General features: G+C 46.4%; 1 protein-coding gene across 7 annotated transcripts in view; it reads left to right on the forward strand.

The window, feature by feature from the left end:
• The window catches only part of cplane1 (ciliogenesis and planar polarity effector 1), a 254280-nt gene that overhangs the window by 29253 nt on the left and 206290 nt on the right, over positions 1-18737 (forward strand). For 5 of the 7 annotated variants that reach the window (XM_072592860.1, XM_072592875.1, XM_072592868.1 and 2 more), the window contains 8 exons: positions 988-1094; positions 1485-1641; positions 2402-2505; positions 2830-3012; positions 3677-3932; positions 4941-5075; positions 14230-14972; positions 17208-17419. In XM_072592860.1, the coding sequence (XP_072448961.1) occupies positions 988-1094; positions 1485-1641; positions 2402-2505; positions 2830-3012; positions 3677-3932; positions 4941-5075; positions 14230-14972; positions 17208-17419 (1897 nt within the window). Of the gene's footprint in view, positions 1-987; positions 1095-1484; positions 1642-2401; positions 2506-2829; positions 3013-3676; positions 3933-4940; positions 5076-8097; positions 8330-14229; positions 14973-17207; positions 17420-18737 lie in introns of those variants that run through there. The other 2 variants (XM_072592889.1, XM_072592890.1) reach the window with 2 other exon arrangements.

The raw sequence follows: 18737 nt of genomic DNA on the forward strand, positions 1-18737 counted from the left end.
CTCATAATGGTACCACATTAGCTGTCCTCCAGTCCCCTGGCACTTCTCCTGTGGCCAGAGAGGAATTGAAAATTATTGCCAGTGCTGCCAGTCCTCCATTTCCTGACTCAATAGCCTGGGATACATTTCAGCAAGCCCTGGAGAGGTATCTACTTTTAAGCCTGCTCAGCCATTTAGAATCTCCGATCTGTCTGCGCTGTTTTCTTTAAGTGTATGACAATTCTTCTCCCTGATCTCTGTGGCTATGTTGGCCTTAGTGAACACTGCCACAATAGTATTTGTGTTGAACCATACTGATGTTGTACAGGGAGGCCCTTTGGGCCAACGAATCTGGACTGTCAGTCCTGTCTATAACATGATGGTTGTGTTCTTGTGCAACCCTGCATTTGAGAAAAATTTAGAAACAGAGCGGAAAGTGTTGGTGCTGTAATCGCGTTACAGCCAACGCACATTTTAAACATTTGCTGTTTAGAAACAATGTCCCCAATTTGTCAGTTGCATCACTGCGAATTTGTGTTAATAAAATACACATTTATAACAGAATGACCTGTCGTGCCAAAGCTGCACTATATCTACACACATCCCACTTTACAGCACTGGGCCCATAACTTGGAATGTCGTTATTGGGCTGGGCTTTAACTTATTTCAGTTACTCTTCTTCCTAAATAAAACATTTTTAAAAATCATGAACTAACAAAAACACCACTTCCCTGTGCGATCCCGCTCTCCCTCGCTCGCTCGGAGTCTCGCTGTCATCGCTTTTTAGTTTCTTTCTCTTGCTATACCCTCTCTGAGCTGCTTGTATGCAACTTGTTGAAATGAATGACCTATCCTGTTTGTATTTTCTAACTGAACAGCTACTCTCTCAGAGGTTAGGGACACTGTCATGGTTTGTGTCACTCCCCATTTTGTAAGAGCACGCTGACTGCACTCTGACAGTGGGCAATGATAGCACGCTGATCGATGCCTGCTTGTGTTTGTACACAGGTGCTGGGGGATTGCTGCTTCTGTTCCTTTGTCTTTACATCTGGAGAGATCCTGGTGCTGACCACACTGAGAATGAAATGGTTTGAACAAGTGGAGAAGTGCATGAGGTAAGAGATTTCTGAATGTTTGCAGCTCGGTAAGAATGTATGCGTGTCTGTATATGTGAGTGAATCTCTGTGGACATGTTATTGTACATATTGGTGTGTTTTTAGTTTGCCTATGGGTACCCGGAGTGTGCATGTGTACCCGTGGGTACCCAGAGTGTGAGCACACACACATGTCCCCGCGGGTACCCGGAGTGTGTGTGAGCTCATGGATGCCTTGAGTCCATGTACAAGTGTTCTGGATGTGCTTTAGTCAGTATTTGGTGGGCACACACAGTATACTGTGTGAAGAGTGGGTTGTGTACCTAGTTCTATGCTGTGTGATGTCCATGTATGTTTCTGCTCTGTTTCAGGAGTTGTACTTTAACCTCACACCTACCTCTCTCTTTGCAGTGCTGTCCCATTCCGTGCCCAGTGGGTAACACAAACACATTCACTCGGAGCTTTGAGCCCAGTCTGCAATGGATTGAAATCAAGAGGAGCGCTGTTAGCAGCTTTCTCCAGGGACAGCCTGCTGCTTGCAGTCATCATCAATCAGAATGATCCCAAGGTCACTGCTGTTTTCTTTCTCTGGCTTGTTCTGTGGCTTCTGATTATCGTACACCCTTTTGTTCCTTAATGCTTTCTTACCTTGCCTCTTTGTCCCTCCCTGACCCCTCGTACTTCAGCCCGCCCCCATTCACCCATTCAGCCCCTCATCAAACCTGTGCTGGATCATGGTTCCTCAGGTGGCTGCAGGCTGATCCCCCCCCTCTCTCCACATCACTGTCTGACTGTGAAGGTAGTGCAGCAGCTGAGGAAGAGGCTGCTTTCACTCCATTCACCCTCTTGGACACAGGCCCGTGGATGTGCAACTGCTCATGAACGATACCCAACCACACGTGTGCATGTGTACAAATGCAAATCTGTAGCAGTTAAACATCTCACCAGGAGAATCCATCCTTCAACAAAGAAATTAAGTGGAATGGGAGAAAAAGGTCCTTCTATCAACATTTTACCTCAGATAGGGACATACTGGTAAATGGCCAACAATCCAGGTCATGCAGTCAATGATGGGGGCAGCAATCTGTGGGCTTGTCCTCAATGTGTCTGTATCTATACACACCTGCAGGTTCTGGTGTGTGTGCGCTTGTCTGCCCCTGTGTTTGGGCACATACATTGGAATGTGTGCGGCTTTGTGCATCTTGTATGAGTATGTGTTTGTACGTCAGTGTCCGCCTTTCCGTACCTGCTCCTCTCTCCGTACACCCAAATCTGGGTCTTACTGAGTGGCTGCTTACCCAGGGCCTGTTTTCTCTCTCATTTGTTAGGCCACCCAGGTGCTGTTTGTGAACCCACTGAATGATGTGACAGTATCTAGCAGTCTGCGAGGCTGTGGCAGCAAAGGGCAGTCTGTGCCAGTCAGGTTTCTCAGGTAGGTCAGCACATCACTCAGCAGGATCGGCACTGATTTCAGCATGGGGAAACTCTGTTTCAGTTTCAGCATATCGATGCTGCCTTGTCCATTCACTCGTCAATTTCAACCCCCCAAAATCCCTTAACCCCTCCACTAACGCTTGAACAACTCCCCTACCCCACCTACCGCACCCTGACCACTAACTCCCACAAGCTGGGAGGTCCCAGCACTCCATCCACGAATCTGGAATGTCATGTTCCATTCTCCAAATTGAGCAGTCGAGATGGTGTGAGCTGACCCAGGATTTGGTGCAACGTTGACAGTGAATTGTTTGCTTTCCAGATCTTATTGGGTTGGTGCGGTGAGCTGGACACATGATGGCCTCTTCCTGGCATGTATGCTGCAACGTGGGGCCTTGCTGTTACTGTCCCGGCTCGGCGAGCTGCTATCCATCACCACATTCGGCTGCTCCGTGGAGTTTGGGCCAGCAGAGTACATCCCACTCCATCCCTTAATCACCTACAGGTAAAGGCTGCAGCAACTCCCCATCTAAACCAAGTCTTTTCTTCAAAGGAGCTAGTGACACATCAACAATACAGTGAGAACTCTTCACCTGTCTGGTCTTTGTTGACTATCTCATCTTAGCACTGTCTCATCTTAGTCACAACATCAAGGGGAGAACACCTACACCAGAGGCATGGCGACATTCACACTGCACTGACATTAGAGGGTCAATACTGAGTGGGTGCTGTACTGTTGGGCGGTCAGTGCTGAGAGTGTGCAATACTGTCAGAGGGTCAGTGCTGAGGGTGTGCCGTACTTTCGGAGGGTCAGTGCTGAGGGAATGCTGTACTGTCGGAGGGTCAATGCTGAGGGAGTGCTGTACTATTGGAGGGTCAGTCCTGAGGGAGCGGGCACTGTCAGAGGGTCAGTGCTGAGGAGTGCAGTATTGTCGGAGGGTAAGTACTGAGGGAGTGCCGCACTATTGGAAGGTCAGTGCTGAGGGAGCGGGCACTGTCAGAGGGTCAGTGCTGAGGAGTGCAGTATTGTCGGAGGTTAAATGCTGAGAGAGTGCTGCACTGTCGGAAGGTTAGTACTGAGGGAGTGCGACACTGTCAGTAGGTCAGTGCTGAGGGAGTATTTGATTGGATAGACAAAGTCTTTAATTTCATATCCCAATGTTTTTCAGACCACCTCAGTCCCTGCTTCTGAGCGTCAAACATACAGGTTCTGATGGCTCTCCTACCTCTGAAGATGACCCAATGAGTCAGTGGTTTTCCCTGGCAGCCCACCCTCGTTTACCCTACCTCATTGTATCTGATGGTTACATGTTTACCCTGCTGCGTTTTGCAGCGAATTATTCTGCATCGTCTGTTTTAAAGACCCTTCTTCTGGAGGTGACTCAAGATCTGAATGATGTTCGACACTCACTAATGAACTCTGAGGTACAGAATTTTTGGCAACCTTTAAATACTGAGATATCATATGGCAGGGTGTCCCTAAAATATTGACATAGTTGTTTTATGATTGTCACACGCACTGAGATACAGTGAAAAATACTGACTTGTGTACTAACCAGACAAGTCATACCTTACTTAAGTGCATCAGGTTAATAGAACAGAATGTAGTGTTACAGTTAGAGAAGGTGCAGAGCAAGATTAACTCTCATGTATAAGTTGTCCGTTCGTAAGTCTGATAATAGCAGGAAGAAACTGTCTTTGAATCTGTTGGTATGTGTTTTCAAATCTTTGTATCTTGTGGTCGATGGAACAGGGTGGAAGAGAGAATCACCAGGGTGGGATGTTGGCTGCTTTCCCGATGCAGTGGGCAATGTAGACGGAGTCAGTGGATGGAACGCTGGTTTAAGTGACGGACTGGGCTGCATTCACAACTCTCTGTAACTTCTTGTAGTCTTGGGTAGAGTAGTTACCAAACCAAGCCATGATGCAGCCAGATAGAATGATTATAATACAATCATATAAAAGTTGATAAGAGTCATTGCGGACATGCTGAATTTCCTTAGACAGCTGAGGAAGCAGAGTGTTGGTGTGCTTTCTACACTGTAGCATCGACGTGGAGGTAGCAGGACAGATTGTTGGCAATATTTCCTCTATTCTTTATCCAGTTCCTTATTAGAAATGGTGAAAAGCTGAGACCCAGTGTAGATTCTTAGGGTACATGTGTGGTGATAGACCAGCTCTTTGCCTTGACTCTGGCGAGGGAGATTGGAGACCTAATGATTCACATATTTCAGAGTGTTCATATAATTTCACGCACTTCAAATTTTATTCTTATCTAGAACTTTATCTGATACCTTTTGGAAATTCGTATTGCAACATTCTTAGGGACTCCCATTTGACATGCTAGTGAGTGCTTGAGAAATATCTCTTGATTCATCAGTCATGACCTGCCTGTGATTAATAAACACTTCCTTTGGTGCAATCTGTTTACAGCGTAACGATGTGAAGCAATGTTTACAACCCATGTCATCCCTAAAAGGAAGTTTTCTGCAGGAATGGGAAATGCAAGAGCCTGGATCATGGATGTCCCCCTCATTCTTACAGGAGGAGACACCAACAAGTGGTCAGGTACAGCTTTTGAGAGCATGACTTTAATATTCAGTGGCAAGTGCTTCACTATGTGTTAACCCTGTTAAAATAATTTTCCCGAGGTTGGGCAGGCTTCAGTGCTTGCCTCCTGCTCCATGTCACCTGAGAGAGCCAATGGTTATGATGCCCCAGCACGGGCTCTGCTGAACTGGAGTTTACTCTTGCTTTACCAGTGGTGGTGTATGAGAGTTCATGTGACTGCAGAGAGAATTGTGCTTAGTCAACTACTCTTTTCTTGAGTAGGAGGAGGTGGGAGTGAGCCCTGATGACATTCTCACATTGCTCCAGTTAAGTAACAAACTGACTGAATGACCGCCCCTGTTCCTCTGTCTTATGGCCTTAAACCCCTTATTCTCAAGTTGTTAACTGATTCTGGGATAACCATTCACTTGCAGCAAGCTGTCCACTTTCACACACTGCTACTTCGAGCTGAGATGTACTTGTGGATATGGATGTATTATTCAGGTGCTCTTGATTACAGAAATTAAAGTTAAATTGGGGCGTGGTTAATAGGCTGGTGGATCAAACGTGAATATGAAAGAGACGTTGGACAGGTGTAAAGATTTCTCGAGGCAACCCTGGAGGAAATGAAAGGAGTAGAAATTAAACTTGAGTTGAAGAGGGAGGCTTGTCTGAGGACTCTCAATGCCTGTCTGTTACTGTGCACCATCTGGTCTAATGTGGAGGTGGAACTGGAACAGTTAGAGAATCTGGGAGCATTAGAACAGTAACCACCAGCAAATGGGCCACTCACATTGTCCCAGTTTTTAAAAATAGTGAGAATTTGTGGTGACTTTCAGGTCATAATCAATATGGATCAATGCTCCCTTTCATTCATCGAGGATCTGTTCAGTGGACTGGATGGGAAAGAAGTACTCACAAATGGGTCTGTCTCAGGTCTACTTATAGGTGGGGGTCACACAGGAGTTGCTGCTGACCTTAGTGACACAGGGCATTGTTCCTCGTAGTGATCTCCTTTTGGCATCACAGCAGTGCTAGCTCTATTCCAGAGTGCCATGAATCAAACTTTGAGTGGATTGCCAAGTATCCAGTGTAATCTGGACAATATTTTCTTCACTGGAGCATTTGAAAAACTTAAAAGAAATTCTAAAAAAGAATCCAGGAGCATAGCCTACAAGTTAAACAAGAGAAACCAGAGTTTTTTTTAAAGACTCCATAGAGTACTTCAGCCATGTAGTCAATGGCAAGGGACTATACAAATTGCCCAAGAAGATGGAGGAGAAAGTGAGGACTGCAGATGCTGGATGGAGATCAGAGCTGAAAATGTGTTGCTGAAAAAGCGCAGCAGGTCAGGCAGCATCCAGCTCCTGCTCCTTGGATGCTGCCTGACCTGCTGCGCTTTTCCAAGAAGATGGAGACTATCATGGTCACCCTTATACCAGAGAATGCATCTCAACAGAGATTGTTCTTGGAACTTATAAATTATTATGGAGAAAGTGAGGTCTGCAGGTGCTGGAGATCAGAGTCAAGAATGTGGTGCTGGAAAAGCACAACAGGTCAGGCAGCATCCGAGGAGCAGGAGAATTGACGTTTCAGGCCGGAACCCTTCTTCAGGAAATTATTATGGCAAGTTTGTGTCTGTTCTGGCAACCATGCTGAAACCCATGCATTGGTTGCTGGGAAAAGGGTAGTTGTGGAACTGGACCCAGGAATGTGAGATGGCTTAACGGGAGGTCAAGCAAACCTTAAAAAGTTGGAAATGTTAACACATTTTGACCCAAATTTCCATTACAGTTGGTGTGTGACATCTTACCTAATGGGGTTGGTGCTGTACTCCTGCTCCTCAGATGCTGCCTGGCCAGCTGCCCTTTGTTTGCAGCTCTGGTCTCCAGCATCTGCAGTCCTCACTTTCTCCTCCTTGGTGCTATACTGTCGAACGTCTTACCAAATAGAGAGGAAAAGCTTATTGTGTTTGCATTGAGCTCACTAATGAAGATATGAGAAGTCTGTCCAGGTGGAAAAGGTGATTGTGTTCAGTGTTAAGAAGTTCAGCCATTTTGTTTTGTGTCGCAGACAGACCATAGGTCACAACCCACCGTTTTTGGCCAGTACACAGGGGTACTGTCAATAGCAGCAGCACACCTACAGAGATGGCCGTTGGCTCCATCAGCTTACTCATGTGAAATCAGATACTGACAGGCAGAGAAGAATAATAAGAATGTTTCTGACTGGAAACTGAAAATTATGTACCTTTCCCAGGAAGACAAGGTACCGGGTTTTAGGTGCAGAACACTACCTGCAATGACCCAATTTATAGCTGAGTGGTAGACTGAGACCTGAGAGGAGGACCAGTCATAGAAACTGTCCATTATTATGCCCGTACCTGTCCAGGAGGTGGGAGTTGTTTGTATTGTTTGGGTGTTTAATGTGGGGAATGAAAGTTAGTATTCCCACCCCACTAAGAGGAAAGGTGCTGGAACAAAGGCACAAAAGGCATTGCTGTGTGGTGTGGTGTGAATAAAGGAGATAGGCAGGAGCTATTTCTGGTGGCCAAATGTGGACTTTCAGATTGAGGAGACAGTGGGATCAAGACAGTGTGCACATAAGAAAAGAGATGTCACTATCGCCATTTACGCATGGGAATGGCTTCAAATTCACATGGATATTGTGGGACTAGTCCAGGGACAGGTGTGACTTGTGGTCATCGATGTCCATTCCAGTGACCTGAGATTATATATCTGGGGAAGAGTGGGTCTCAGTGGTGGTAGTGGCTCATACAGGACTATTGGCATATAAGGGAGGAAGTGAGGACTGCAGATGCTGGAGATCAGAATTGAAGAGTGTGGTGCTGGAAAAGCACAGCTGGTCAGGCAGCATCCAAGAAGCAGGAGAATCAACGTTTTGAGCATAAGGCCTTCATCAGGAATCATGAAGAGCTTATGCTCAAAACGTCGACTTCTCCTGCTCCTCAGATACTGCCTGACTGTCTGTGCTTTTCCAGCACCACATTCTTTGACTGTTGTCATAAATGGTGCAGACTTGGGATGAACTGGACTGGAGGAGACACGTGGACTTGCTGGTTGCTGCACATCACCACCAGGGAGATGTCCCACCGAATATTGAACTGGTCCAGATAGAAGCAGGAGTGTCGACTGAGCCATGGTTGGTGTTACCCAGCGATGAGGAAGCAACAGCCAATCAGAGGGGGATGTATTTGCAGAACAACAGAAGTATCCAGAAGCCAAGTGACCGCACTCAAAAAGGTTCCTGAGGTGAGGAGATGGCTTTCGAAAAATCACCATCCCCCGAGAGACTGAGCATGTTGATGTATGCTACAGAAGAGTGGTTTTCTTTTTATAAGTATTCCTAATGATGTATCGATGTTGGCAACAATGCCTGTCTAATCGTTATAATTGTAAATATATATGAATTGCTAAGGGGTGTATTGAAATGAGGGGGGAGGGGTTTTGCATATGCTTTGGGTATGCGTTGCCCCTTTGAGAGTGGGTCAGGTGACTTGGAGGCTGGATCTCATATAAAGCCAACTGCAAGTTTTCCTTCTACCTAGTCCTATTTATGTTTCTGTGACTACCTGGTCAGGTCCATGTCCCCCCCCCCCCCCCCCCCCCCCCCCCCCGTCCCGCCCCCTACAACCCACCCTCCAATCCTGGCACCTTACCCTGCCACCGCAGGAACTGTAAAACCTGTGCCCACACCTCCTCCCTCACCTCCATCCAAGGCCCCAAAGGAGCCTTCCACATCCATCAAAGTTTTACCTGCACATCCACCAATATCATTTATTGTATCCGTTGCTCCCGATGTGGTCTCCTCTACATTGGGGAGACTGGACGCCTCCTAGCAGAGCGCTTTAGGGAACATCTCCGGGGCACCTGCACCAATCAACCACACTGCCCCGTGGCCCAACATTTCAACTCCCCCTCCCACTCTGCCGAGGACATGGAGGTCCTGGGCCTCCTTCACCGCCGCTCCCTCACCACCAGACGCCTGGAGGAAGAACGCCTCATCTTCCGCCTCGGAACACTTCAACCCCAGGGCATCAATGTGGACTTCAACAGTTTTCTCGTTCCCCCTTCCCCCACCTCACCCCAGCTCCAGCTTCCAGCTCAGCACTGTCCTCATGATCTGTCCTACCGGCCAATCTCTCTTCCCACCCTTCCACTCCCCCCTCCCATCTGACCGATCACCTCCATCCCCACCCCCATCCACCTATTGTACTCTATGCTACTTTCTCCCCAGCCCCACCCACCCCCCCATTTATCTCTCTATCCTGGAGACTTCCTTCCTGCCTCTATTCCTGATGAAGGGCTTTTGCCCGAAATGTTGATTTTCCTGCTCCTCTGATGCTGCCTGACCTGCTGTGCTTTTCCAGCACCACTCTGATCTAAACTCTGGTTTCCAGCATCTGCAGTCCTCACTTTTGCCTATTTATGTTTCTAGTAAACCGCAAACATAATAAGAATAATAGAATTTTACAGTATAGAAATAGGCCATTTGGCCCATCATGTCTAACTAGTCTGAATTTCCAGCACTTGGCTCATAGCCTTGTTTGACATTGTGGGGGTTTCTGTCCGTGCCACCAATACAGGCAGTGTAATCCAGATTCACAGTACCCTTTGAAAGCACACCAAGGTCCCTCTGATCATCGGTGCTTCCCAGAGACCTACTGTTCATCACATGTTCCCTTGCCTTATTACTTCACATTTGGCAAGATTGAATTCCACTTGTCACTGATCAGCCTATGTAACCAGCCTGTCACTATCCTTTTATAGTCTCAGGCTATCTCCTCACTATTTTCCACTACACCAATTTTTGTATCATCTGCAAATTTATTGACCAAGCCTCCTACATTCAATTCAAAATCATTTATATAAACCATAAATAGCAAGCGCCCTGTCACTGACCCCTGTGGGACCCCCCACTGGTTACAGACATCCAATCACACAAACACCATTGAGCCGTCTCCCTCTGCTTCCTGCCCCTCAGCCAATTCTGGATCCAGTTTGCCAAATTTCCTTGGGTCCCACGGGTTCTTATCTTCACTATCAGTCTCCCATGTGGGACCTTCTCAAAAGCCTTGCTGAAATCAAAGTGGACTACTCAAATACATTGCTCTCATCTACACACCTGATCAAAGTTGTATCTGTTGCTCCAGCATTTGACTTGACCTTCCCTTGAGTAATCTGAGGTCGTTGGACACTTGTCAGGATCGAGAATGACTGCCCCTTGGACTAAAAAGAACAGTACAGCACAGGAACAGGCCCTTCGGCCCATTAAGACTATGCTGACACATAGTCGAAACTGAAAACTATTTTGCCTTTATGTAATCCATTCCATTCTATTCCCTACCTATTCATATATCTGACATGATGCCTGTTAAACATTGCTATTATATCCACCTCCACTGGCAGTCTATTCCACCAATTAGAATAATCGAATCCCTACACTGCAGATAGAGGCCATTTGGCCAACAAGTATGCTCCAACCATCTGCAGAGCATTCCACTCTATCCCTGTCACCCTGCATTTACCGTGGCTAATCCACCTAGTGTGCATCTTCCTAGACACTTCAGGGCAATTTTTAGCATGGCCAAAGCACCTAAAATGCACATCTTTGGACATTAGGAGGAAACTGGAGCATTTGCAGATGTGGAGAGAATGTGCAAACTCCACACAGTCACCCGAGGCTAGAATTGAACCCAGGTCTCTGGCGCTGTGAAGCAGCAGTGCTAACCACTGTGCCACCAAGCACCACTTAAAAGCATCCATAAAAAAACTCACATCTCCTTTAAACTTTCCCCATTTTACCTTAAAACTATGTCCCTGGTAATTGACATTTCTACCCTGGGGCCAAGACTATTCTACCTAGGCCCCTCATAATTTCATAAACTTCTATCTGGTTGCCCTTCATTCTACGATGTTCACATTAAAACAAATTGGCTTTTTCCAATCTCTCCTCATAGCTAATGGGTGGCACAGTGGCATAGTGGTTAGCACTGCTGCCTCATAGCTCCAGGGACCTGGGTGCGATTCCAACCTTGGGCGACTGTCTGTGTGGAGTTTGCACATTCTCTCATGTCTGTGTGGGTTTCCTCTGGGTGCTCCGGTTTCTTCCCACAGTCCAAACATGTACAGGTTAGATGAATTGGCCACGCTAAATTGCCCACAGTGATCTGGGATGTGTAGGTTAGGTTCATTCATCAGGGGTAAAATGTAGGGGAAATAGGTCTGGATGGTTTACTCTTCTGAGGGTCGGTGTGGACCTGTTGAGCCGATGGGCCTGTTTCCACAATGTAGGGATTCTCATTTGAAATCTAATTCTAATACTCCCCAAACAAGGCAATATCCTAATAAACCATGTATGTTCCCTCTTCAAGCATCTGCATCCTTCTGGTAGTGTGGCAAGCAGAACTGTATGCTGTGTTCCAAATGTGGCCTAACTAAAGTTCTGTACAGCTGCAACATGACTTGCCAATTTTTATACACTCTACCCAAATTATGAAGGCAAAAGTCCCATGCGCCCCTTGTTGACCACCTCATCCTCTTGTGTTGCAGCTTTCAGGGAACTGTGAACCTGTACGCCTAGATCCCTCTGTTGTTATGGACTAGGCCAGACCCCTCAAAACATTTCACAAAGGTACCTTCACTGTCCTGTTGCTTTAAGCAGGTATATAGCGGATATTCCAGGAGGGGTACAGCTGGTCAAACCGCTTAGTTTTAAACAAAACAGAATTTATTTGCAGATTACCAAATGAAACACAAACAAAAGAGAACAGAACATAGAATAACTTAATCTATCTGAAAACCCAACAGACTATCCCAACTTAATGATGCTGTTCCAAATTCCTGCAACAATCTCCATAAATACCCCTTGGCAAAAAAGGTAAACTCAAACACAAGGTCTTACAGGAGCGAGAGAGGTGGCGGAGAGTTTGAGCATGGAACACCTCCTTCCATGGAACTGGTTCTTGGACCAGCAGCTTGATAAAACCACTGACTGCTTACTAAAACCAAACCAAACCAGAGAAAAGCTGAGCTGGGAGAACTGGCCACTCCCCTTACATTCTGGATTCGTGGTGCTGGAAGAGCACAGCAGTTCAGGCAGCATCCAAGTAGCTTCGAAATCGACGTTTTGGGCAAAAGCCCTTCATCAGGAATAAAGGCAGTGAGCCTGAAGCGTGGAGAGATAAGCTAGAGGAGGGTGGGGGTGGGGAGAAAGTAGCATGCTGCCTGAACTGCTGTGCTCTCCCAGCACCACTAATTCAGAATCTAGTTTCCAGCATCTGCGGTCATTGTTTTTACTCCCCTTACATTGTACAAGTGTCTTTTTTTAAAACTCAGAAACTTTTTGCCTGAGGCTATAAGCGTTGAAAAGCACAGCTGGTCAGGCAACTTTCAAGGAGCAGGAGAGTCAATGTTTTGGACTTAAGTTCTTCATCGCATTCCTGAAGAAGGGCTTATGCCTGAAATATTGATTCTCCTGCTCCTCGGATGCTGCCTGACCTGCTGTGCTTTTCCAGCAACACACTTGTTGACTCTGATCTCCAGTATCTGCAGTCCTCGCTTTCTCCCAGTCCTCTATTAGCTATAATCAAATTGGCCCAAAAACCCTTCAAACTTAGACCTCCCGGGGTCTCTTTGTTTACGAACCCACCGAGGACAACATTGTCTTGTTAAAGGATAAGCAGCATCACACTGTATGTTGATTTGACTAAAGGTTCTGCTGTTTACTGTATACTACTGTCTACTTTTGCCAGCACGGTGGCTCAGTGGTTAGCACTGCTGCCTCACAGTGCCCGGGATCTAGGTTCGATTCCTGTCTCAGACGATTTTGTGTGGAGTTTGCACATTTTCCCTGTGTCTGGGTGGGTTTCCTCCGTGTGCTCCAGTTTCCTCTCACAGTCCAAAGATGTGCAGGTTAGATTAATTTGCCATGCTAAATTGCCCGTAGTGTTAGGTGAATGGGTCTGGCTGGGTTAATCTTTGGAGGTTCGGGGTGGACTTGTTGGGCCGAAGGGCATGTTTCCATACTGTAGGGAATCTCATCTTCCCTCTTGCATTAGATCTTCCAAAATCCATCACCTCTCATTTGTCTGGATTAAATTCCATCTGACCTGTTAGGAGATTGTGTGATATACAGTGAGAGCTAATCTGATCAGGGTATCCATTGCACTGCAAGATGTCTTTGACATGCTTTCTTTCAGTCACAAGTCTGCATGTGAACAAAAGGCTTCAGCAATAGGTGAACCTACTATGGGGTGCAGCTAGTTCACCAGTAATCGAATGCTGTCGTCGAGCCCCAAGTATATCCTGAAGATGACAGAAATGAGTCATGTGATATATAGGGGTTTGTGTTGCTGTGATGCTTGTCATGTAGGCTGTACATTCCCAAAGATGGGTATACCAGAACAAATAACATATCCCTTCAGTCCAACACAAGGTGTGATTCTGTAACTGGACAGCATTTGCTGGATAGTATTGAATGTGTTTTCTCTCACACTCTGCAAACCAATTTATGATAGTCAGTCTGGCTCTGAGAGCTCATTTTTGTGTCCTGAAATCTGCATGTGTTAATGCTCAGGGCCTTATTTTTTTGAAGCCAGAAATAATATGTACTGATTGTGCAACCATTTTCAACTCCACAAAATAGGTGACACCCATTTCTTTTTCATTTTTCTGGGCAATCCTTTGACAATCTGTCAACCTATCTGGTTTAAAATTTAAACTATGTCTGGCGGTTAACTATTGGTCAACTTAATTTGATGTATTCTCTACAGCATTGTCTCCAGTTAGAATCGATGAGCCAGCAACAGGACTTTGCTGTTGTGCAGTACAACTGTGGCTCCTCCCTTGTTTGGGCATTCTTGCAAATTGTCCTGATGAGTGTGTTATAAAAAGCTTCAACAAAATGTGTGGAGAATTTGCTAATCTTCGAGTATTTCAGTTAAACCTTTAATAACCTCAATTCCCTTAATATCAGTACCTTTGGTTTTGTATTGCAATGAAGTTCCAGTCCAGATGAAGTGTTGAGATCCTGAGGAGGGGTAATGAGAGATTCCTACACAAGTCCAGCCTTTGTCCTATCCCTTGCAGATCGTGCCAGAGTTGCTGGATTCCTCTCCCTGTTGTGGTTTGATCCTTTTTCCCTTTTCCAGGTTGATGAAGATGATGATTCTGATGATGATGCTCCACACCTCCCTGATTACTCGAGATTCCAGGACTCTCACGTGAACACCATGGAGCAGGGCCACTTGGAGTTTGCCTCCATGTTCGATACACTCCATGCCATGCAGGGCGAGCAAGCAGACAATCTTGAGGGTAAATTCCGCCAGATGCAGAACAGCCTTTTGGGAGCCTGGAGTGTGCTTGTTTCAGTGAAGGAAATGGAAGGCAGGGATCACCTGCTTCAGTACACAGTTGAGGCCTTGCTGCAGTTTGCTCACCTTCTTCCATTCGCCCCAGCTTCTCTCCCGTGCTCAGCCATAAAGGGAAAGAATAAGATGGTGAAGAAGGTCTTGAACAAGAGCCCAGGGATATACAGGATATTTCAGCTCTTGCAGTATTGTTTGACCGTCCTGCACTGGGACGGGGTGCACAAGCATTCACTACATCATGCTGTGAGACTCTCAGCAGACATGGTAAAGTTAATACTCTCTCAGAAGCTAGAGTCAATCTCGTTCTCACTGTCACTCCTTGGCAGTTTTATGATACTTAAGTTAGCATCGATACATCTGGATGCAGTGTACTCTGTTCAACCTTGGGCATTCTTGGGCCACACGTGGAACATGGTGTATGATTCTCTCCAAGCATCAGCATGTCCCAAGGATAAGTGCTCCCTCCTCAGCCTGTTTGAGCTGCCTTCCCAAACAGTACGAACCATACAGCGACCATCACACAGGTAGGACTAAGACTTACAAACCAAAACCAGGATTGTGACACAAGATTTCAGAAGGACTGGGGAGGGAACAAAAGTATAATACTAAGCATAAGATTGGCACAGTCGTGTTGAATGGGAGAGTGGGCTCAATACCAAAATACCGTCCCCCAGCTCCCATATTCTATGTTTCTATCAGCTCACTGGAACACCGTGCTCATTAACCAATATACACCGTCATCACACAGGAACACAGTGCTCATTAATCAGTATACACCGTCATCGCACAGGAACACAGTGCTCATTAATCAGTATACACCGCCATCACACAGGAACACAGTGTTCATTAATCAGTATACACCGTCATCGCACAGGAACACAGTGCTCATTAATCAGTATACACCGCCATCACACAGGAACACAGTGCTCATTAATCAGTATACACCGTCATCGCACAGGAACACAGTGCTCATTAATCAGTATACACCACCATCGCGCAGGAACACAGTGCTCATTAATCAGTATACACCACCATCGCGCAGGAACACAGTGCTCATTAATCAGTATACACCGCCATCACACTGGAACACAGTGCTCACTAATTAATATTGTGCAGTATCTTACCATAGGGATTCTTATCACACGCCTCACTGAAATCCATTTACACCACATCAACCGCTTTCCCCTCATCCACCTGTTTGCTCACCTTCTCAAAGTCCTCGATAAAGTTTGTGTGCCCTGACCTATCCTTCACAATACTATCCCTAATCAACTTCCAATGCTGGCACTTTCCCCTGCCACCGCAGGAACTGTAAAACCTGTGCCCACACCTCCTCCCTCACCTCTATCCAAGGCCCTAAAGGAGCCTTCCACATCCATCAAAGTTTTACCTGCACATCCACCAATATCATTTATTGTATCCGTTGCTCCCGATGCGGTCTCCTCTACTTTGGGGAGACTGGGCGCCTCCTAGCAGAGCGCTTTAGGGAACATCTCCGAGACACCCGCACCAATCAACCACACCGCCCCGTGGCCCAACATTTCAACTCTCCCTCCCACTCTGCCGAGGACATGGAGGTCCTGGGCCTCCTTCACCGCCGCTCCCTCACCACCAGACGCCTGGAGGAAGAACGCCTTATCTTCCGCCTCAGAACACTTCAACCCCAGGGCATCAATGTGGACTTCACCAGTTTCCTCATTTCCCCTTCCCTCACCTCACCCTAGTTCCAAACTTACAGCTCAGCACTGTCCCCATGACTTGTCCGGACTTGTCCTACCTGCCTATCTCCTTTTCCACCTATCCACTCCACCCTCTCCTCCCTGACCTATCACCTTCATCCCCTCCCCCACTCACCCATTGTACTCTATGCTCCTTTCTCCCCACCCCCACCCTCCTCTAGCTTATCTCTCCACACTTCAGGCTCACTGCCTTTATTCCTGATGAAGGGCTTTTGCCCGAAACGTCGATTTCGAAGCTCCTTGGATGCTGCCTGAGCTGCTGTGCTCTTCCAGCACCACTAATCCAGAATCTGGTTTCCAGCATCTGCAGTCATTGTTTTTACCCCATAAAGATCAAAGTCAAAGCATCTGCAATCTCCACCCTGGCGTCCCAGAGAACCCTCAGATAAATTCCATCCGCCCCAGGGCATTATCTAATTTCACACCTTCCAGAATTGCTCATACCTCGTCCTTATGAACCTCAATCCCGTCTAGTCTTGTAGCCTGTATCTGAGTATTCTCCTAGACAACATTGTCCTTTTTCAATGTGAATACTGATGAAAAGTTTTCATTTAGTGCTTCCCCTGTCTCCTTGGCCTCCACACACAGCTTCCCACTACTGTCCTTGATGAGCCCTAATCTTTTTCTAGTCATTCTTTTATTCCTGCTATACCTATAGATAGCCTTAAGGTTTTACCTGATCATATCCACCAGTGACTTCTCATGTCCCCTCCTGGCTCTTCTTAGTTCTCTCTTTGGTCTTTCCTGGCTAACTTGTAACTCTCAAGTGCCCTAACTGAGGCTTCATGTCCCATCCTAATATAATCCTCCTTCTTCTTCTTGACAAGAGATTTAATTTCTTTCGTTGGCTCCATCGTTCGACTACTTCCGTTTGATGTGTTAGCTGGGCCTGTGAAACTGGTTTTGAGATGGTCAGACTCAGATCTGTGCAGGGTTGATGGGAAAAGCAGTAGATTTTTTCATGTAATGAGCTGGTTGGTGTTGCCTTCACGTAATGTTAGGATTATCTGATTGGTGCAGGTTGGCCATTGCCTGGCGCCTGTTGTACCAGCATGCATTGCAGCACCATTTCCACATACGGGAATCCCAACGACAACTGAAAAAAAACAACAGCCGAAAGTGCCTCCAAAGGGAGGACGCCATCATAACTGCTCTCCTGTCCCAGGTTCAGGCAACTTTACAGACTATGGGAGACAGACTGGGACAAAACCGGCAGCTCATGCCTCTTGCAGGTAAGGGTATTAAAATAGATACCATTGCCAAAACAACGCAGCTGTGTAGAAGACTTTTTACTCTGTTCTGTATCTGCCCTGAGTGTGTTTATTGGGTCATTGTCGAGAGAGCTGTATTTTCAGCTTAACAGAGTAGTGGAAACTTTTTTCTGCATTTAACCCTGTGCTATGTCTGTCTTGGGAGTGTTGGATGGGTACAGTGCTGAGGGAACTTCAGGTTAAAGGAGAGGAGGATGCTTTACTTTCTGTTCATCGGGCGGCACAGTGGCTCAGTGGTTAGCACTGCTGCCTCACAACACCAGGGACCCGGGTTTGATTCCAGCCTCAGGTGTCTGTGTGGAGTTTGCACATTCTTTCCGTGTCTGCATGGGTTTCCTCTGGGTGCTCTGGTTTCCTCCCACAGTCCAAGATGTCCAGATTAGGTGGATTGGCAATGCAAAGTTGCCCATAGTGTTGATGAATGTGTAGTTTAGGTGTATTAGTCAGGAGAAATGTAGAGTAACAGGGTGGGGAAGTGGGTCTGGGTGGGATACTCTTTGGAGAGTTGGTGTGGACCTGTTGGGTCAAATGGCATGTTTCCACACTGTAGAGATTCTACTCTATGATCTGTGAAAAGTAGAGAGAGCTTCATTCTTCTAACCCTGTGCTGTCCCCATTCTGGAGTGTTTGATGGGGTGCGTGTAAAGGAAGCTTTCGTCTGTATCTAACCCTGTGTAGATTAAAAGTGTAGAGCTAGTGTTACTCTGGATGTAGCCCTGTTGCTATATATATATATATAAGGTGGGTGTAGTGACTGTAACAAGACCAGCCATCTGGATCTCTTATAATATGAGTTCCTTGATTGGGAACTCAGGGACTGTTTATGTTTAAATAAGGAGTGACTTGGTGATGAGATACCAGCCTAAATAGAGTTATTTCAAAGGGGACAGTGCAGAGGCAGCTTTACTTTGTGTCTATCCCAGTGCTGTACCTGTCCTGGGGGTCAGCATGTGGTGGCTCTGGTGTTTGTCCTGGAAGTGTTAGATGGGGACAGTGTCAAGGAAGCTTTACTTTCCATTTACTAGTTTCAAAGAGTCGAATGAGCTTTACTCTGTACATTACCCTATGCTGAACCTCCCTTGGAAGTGTTAGATGGAGGCAGTGCCAAGAGATTTTCCATTCAGTTTAATAGAATCGATAAAGCTTTGTTTTTACTTTAAAAGAGCAGAGGTAATATTACTGGCTATCTCATACAATGCTGGGACTGTTTAATAGAACACAGAAGGTACACAGCACAAGAGTCCTGTGTTTGCTGGCTCGGCAAAAGGAAATTACCTTA

Source organism: Chiloscyllium punctatum, chromosome 2 (assembly GCF_047496795.1).
Source record: "Chiloscyllium punctatum isolate Juve2018m chromosome 2, sChiPun1.3, whole genome shotgun sequence".
Classification (NCBI taxonomy): domain Eukaryota; kingdom Metazoa; phylum Chordata; class Chondrichthyes; order Orectolobiformes; family Hemiscylliidae; genus Chiloscyllium; species Chiloscyllium punctatum.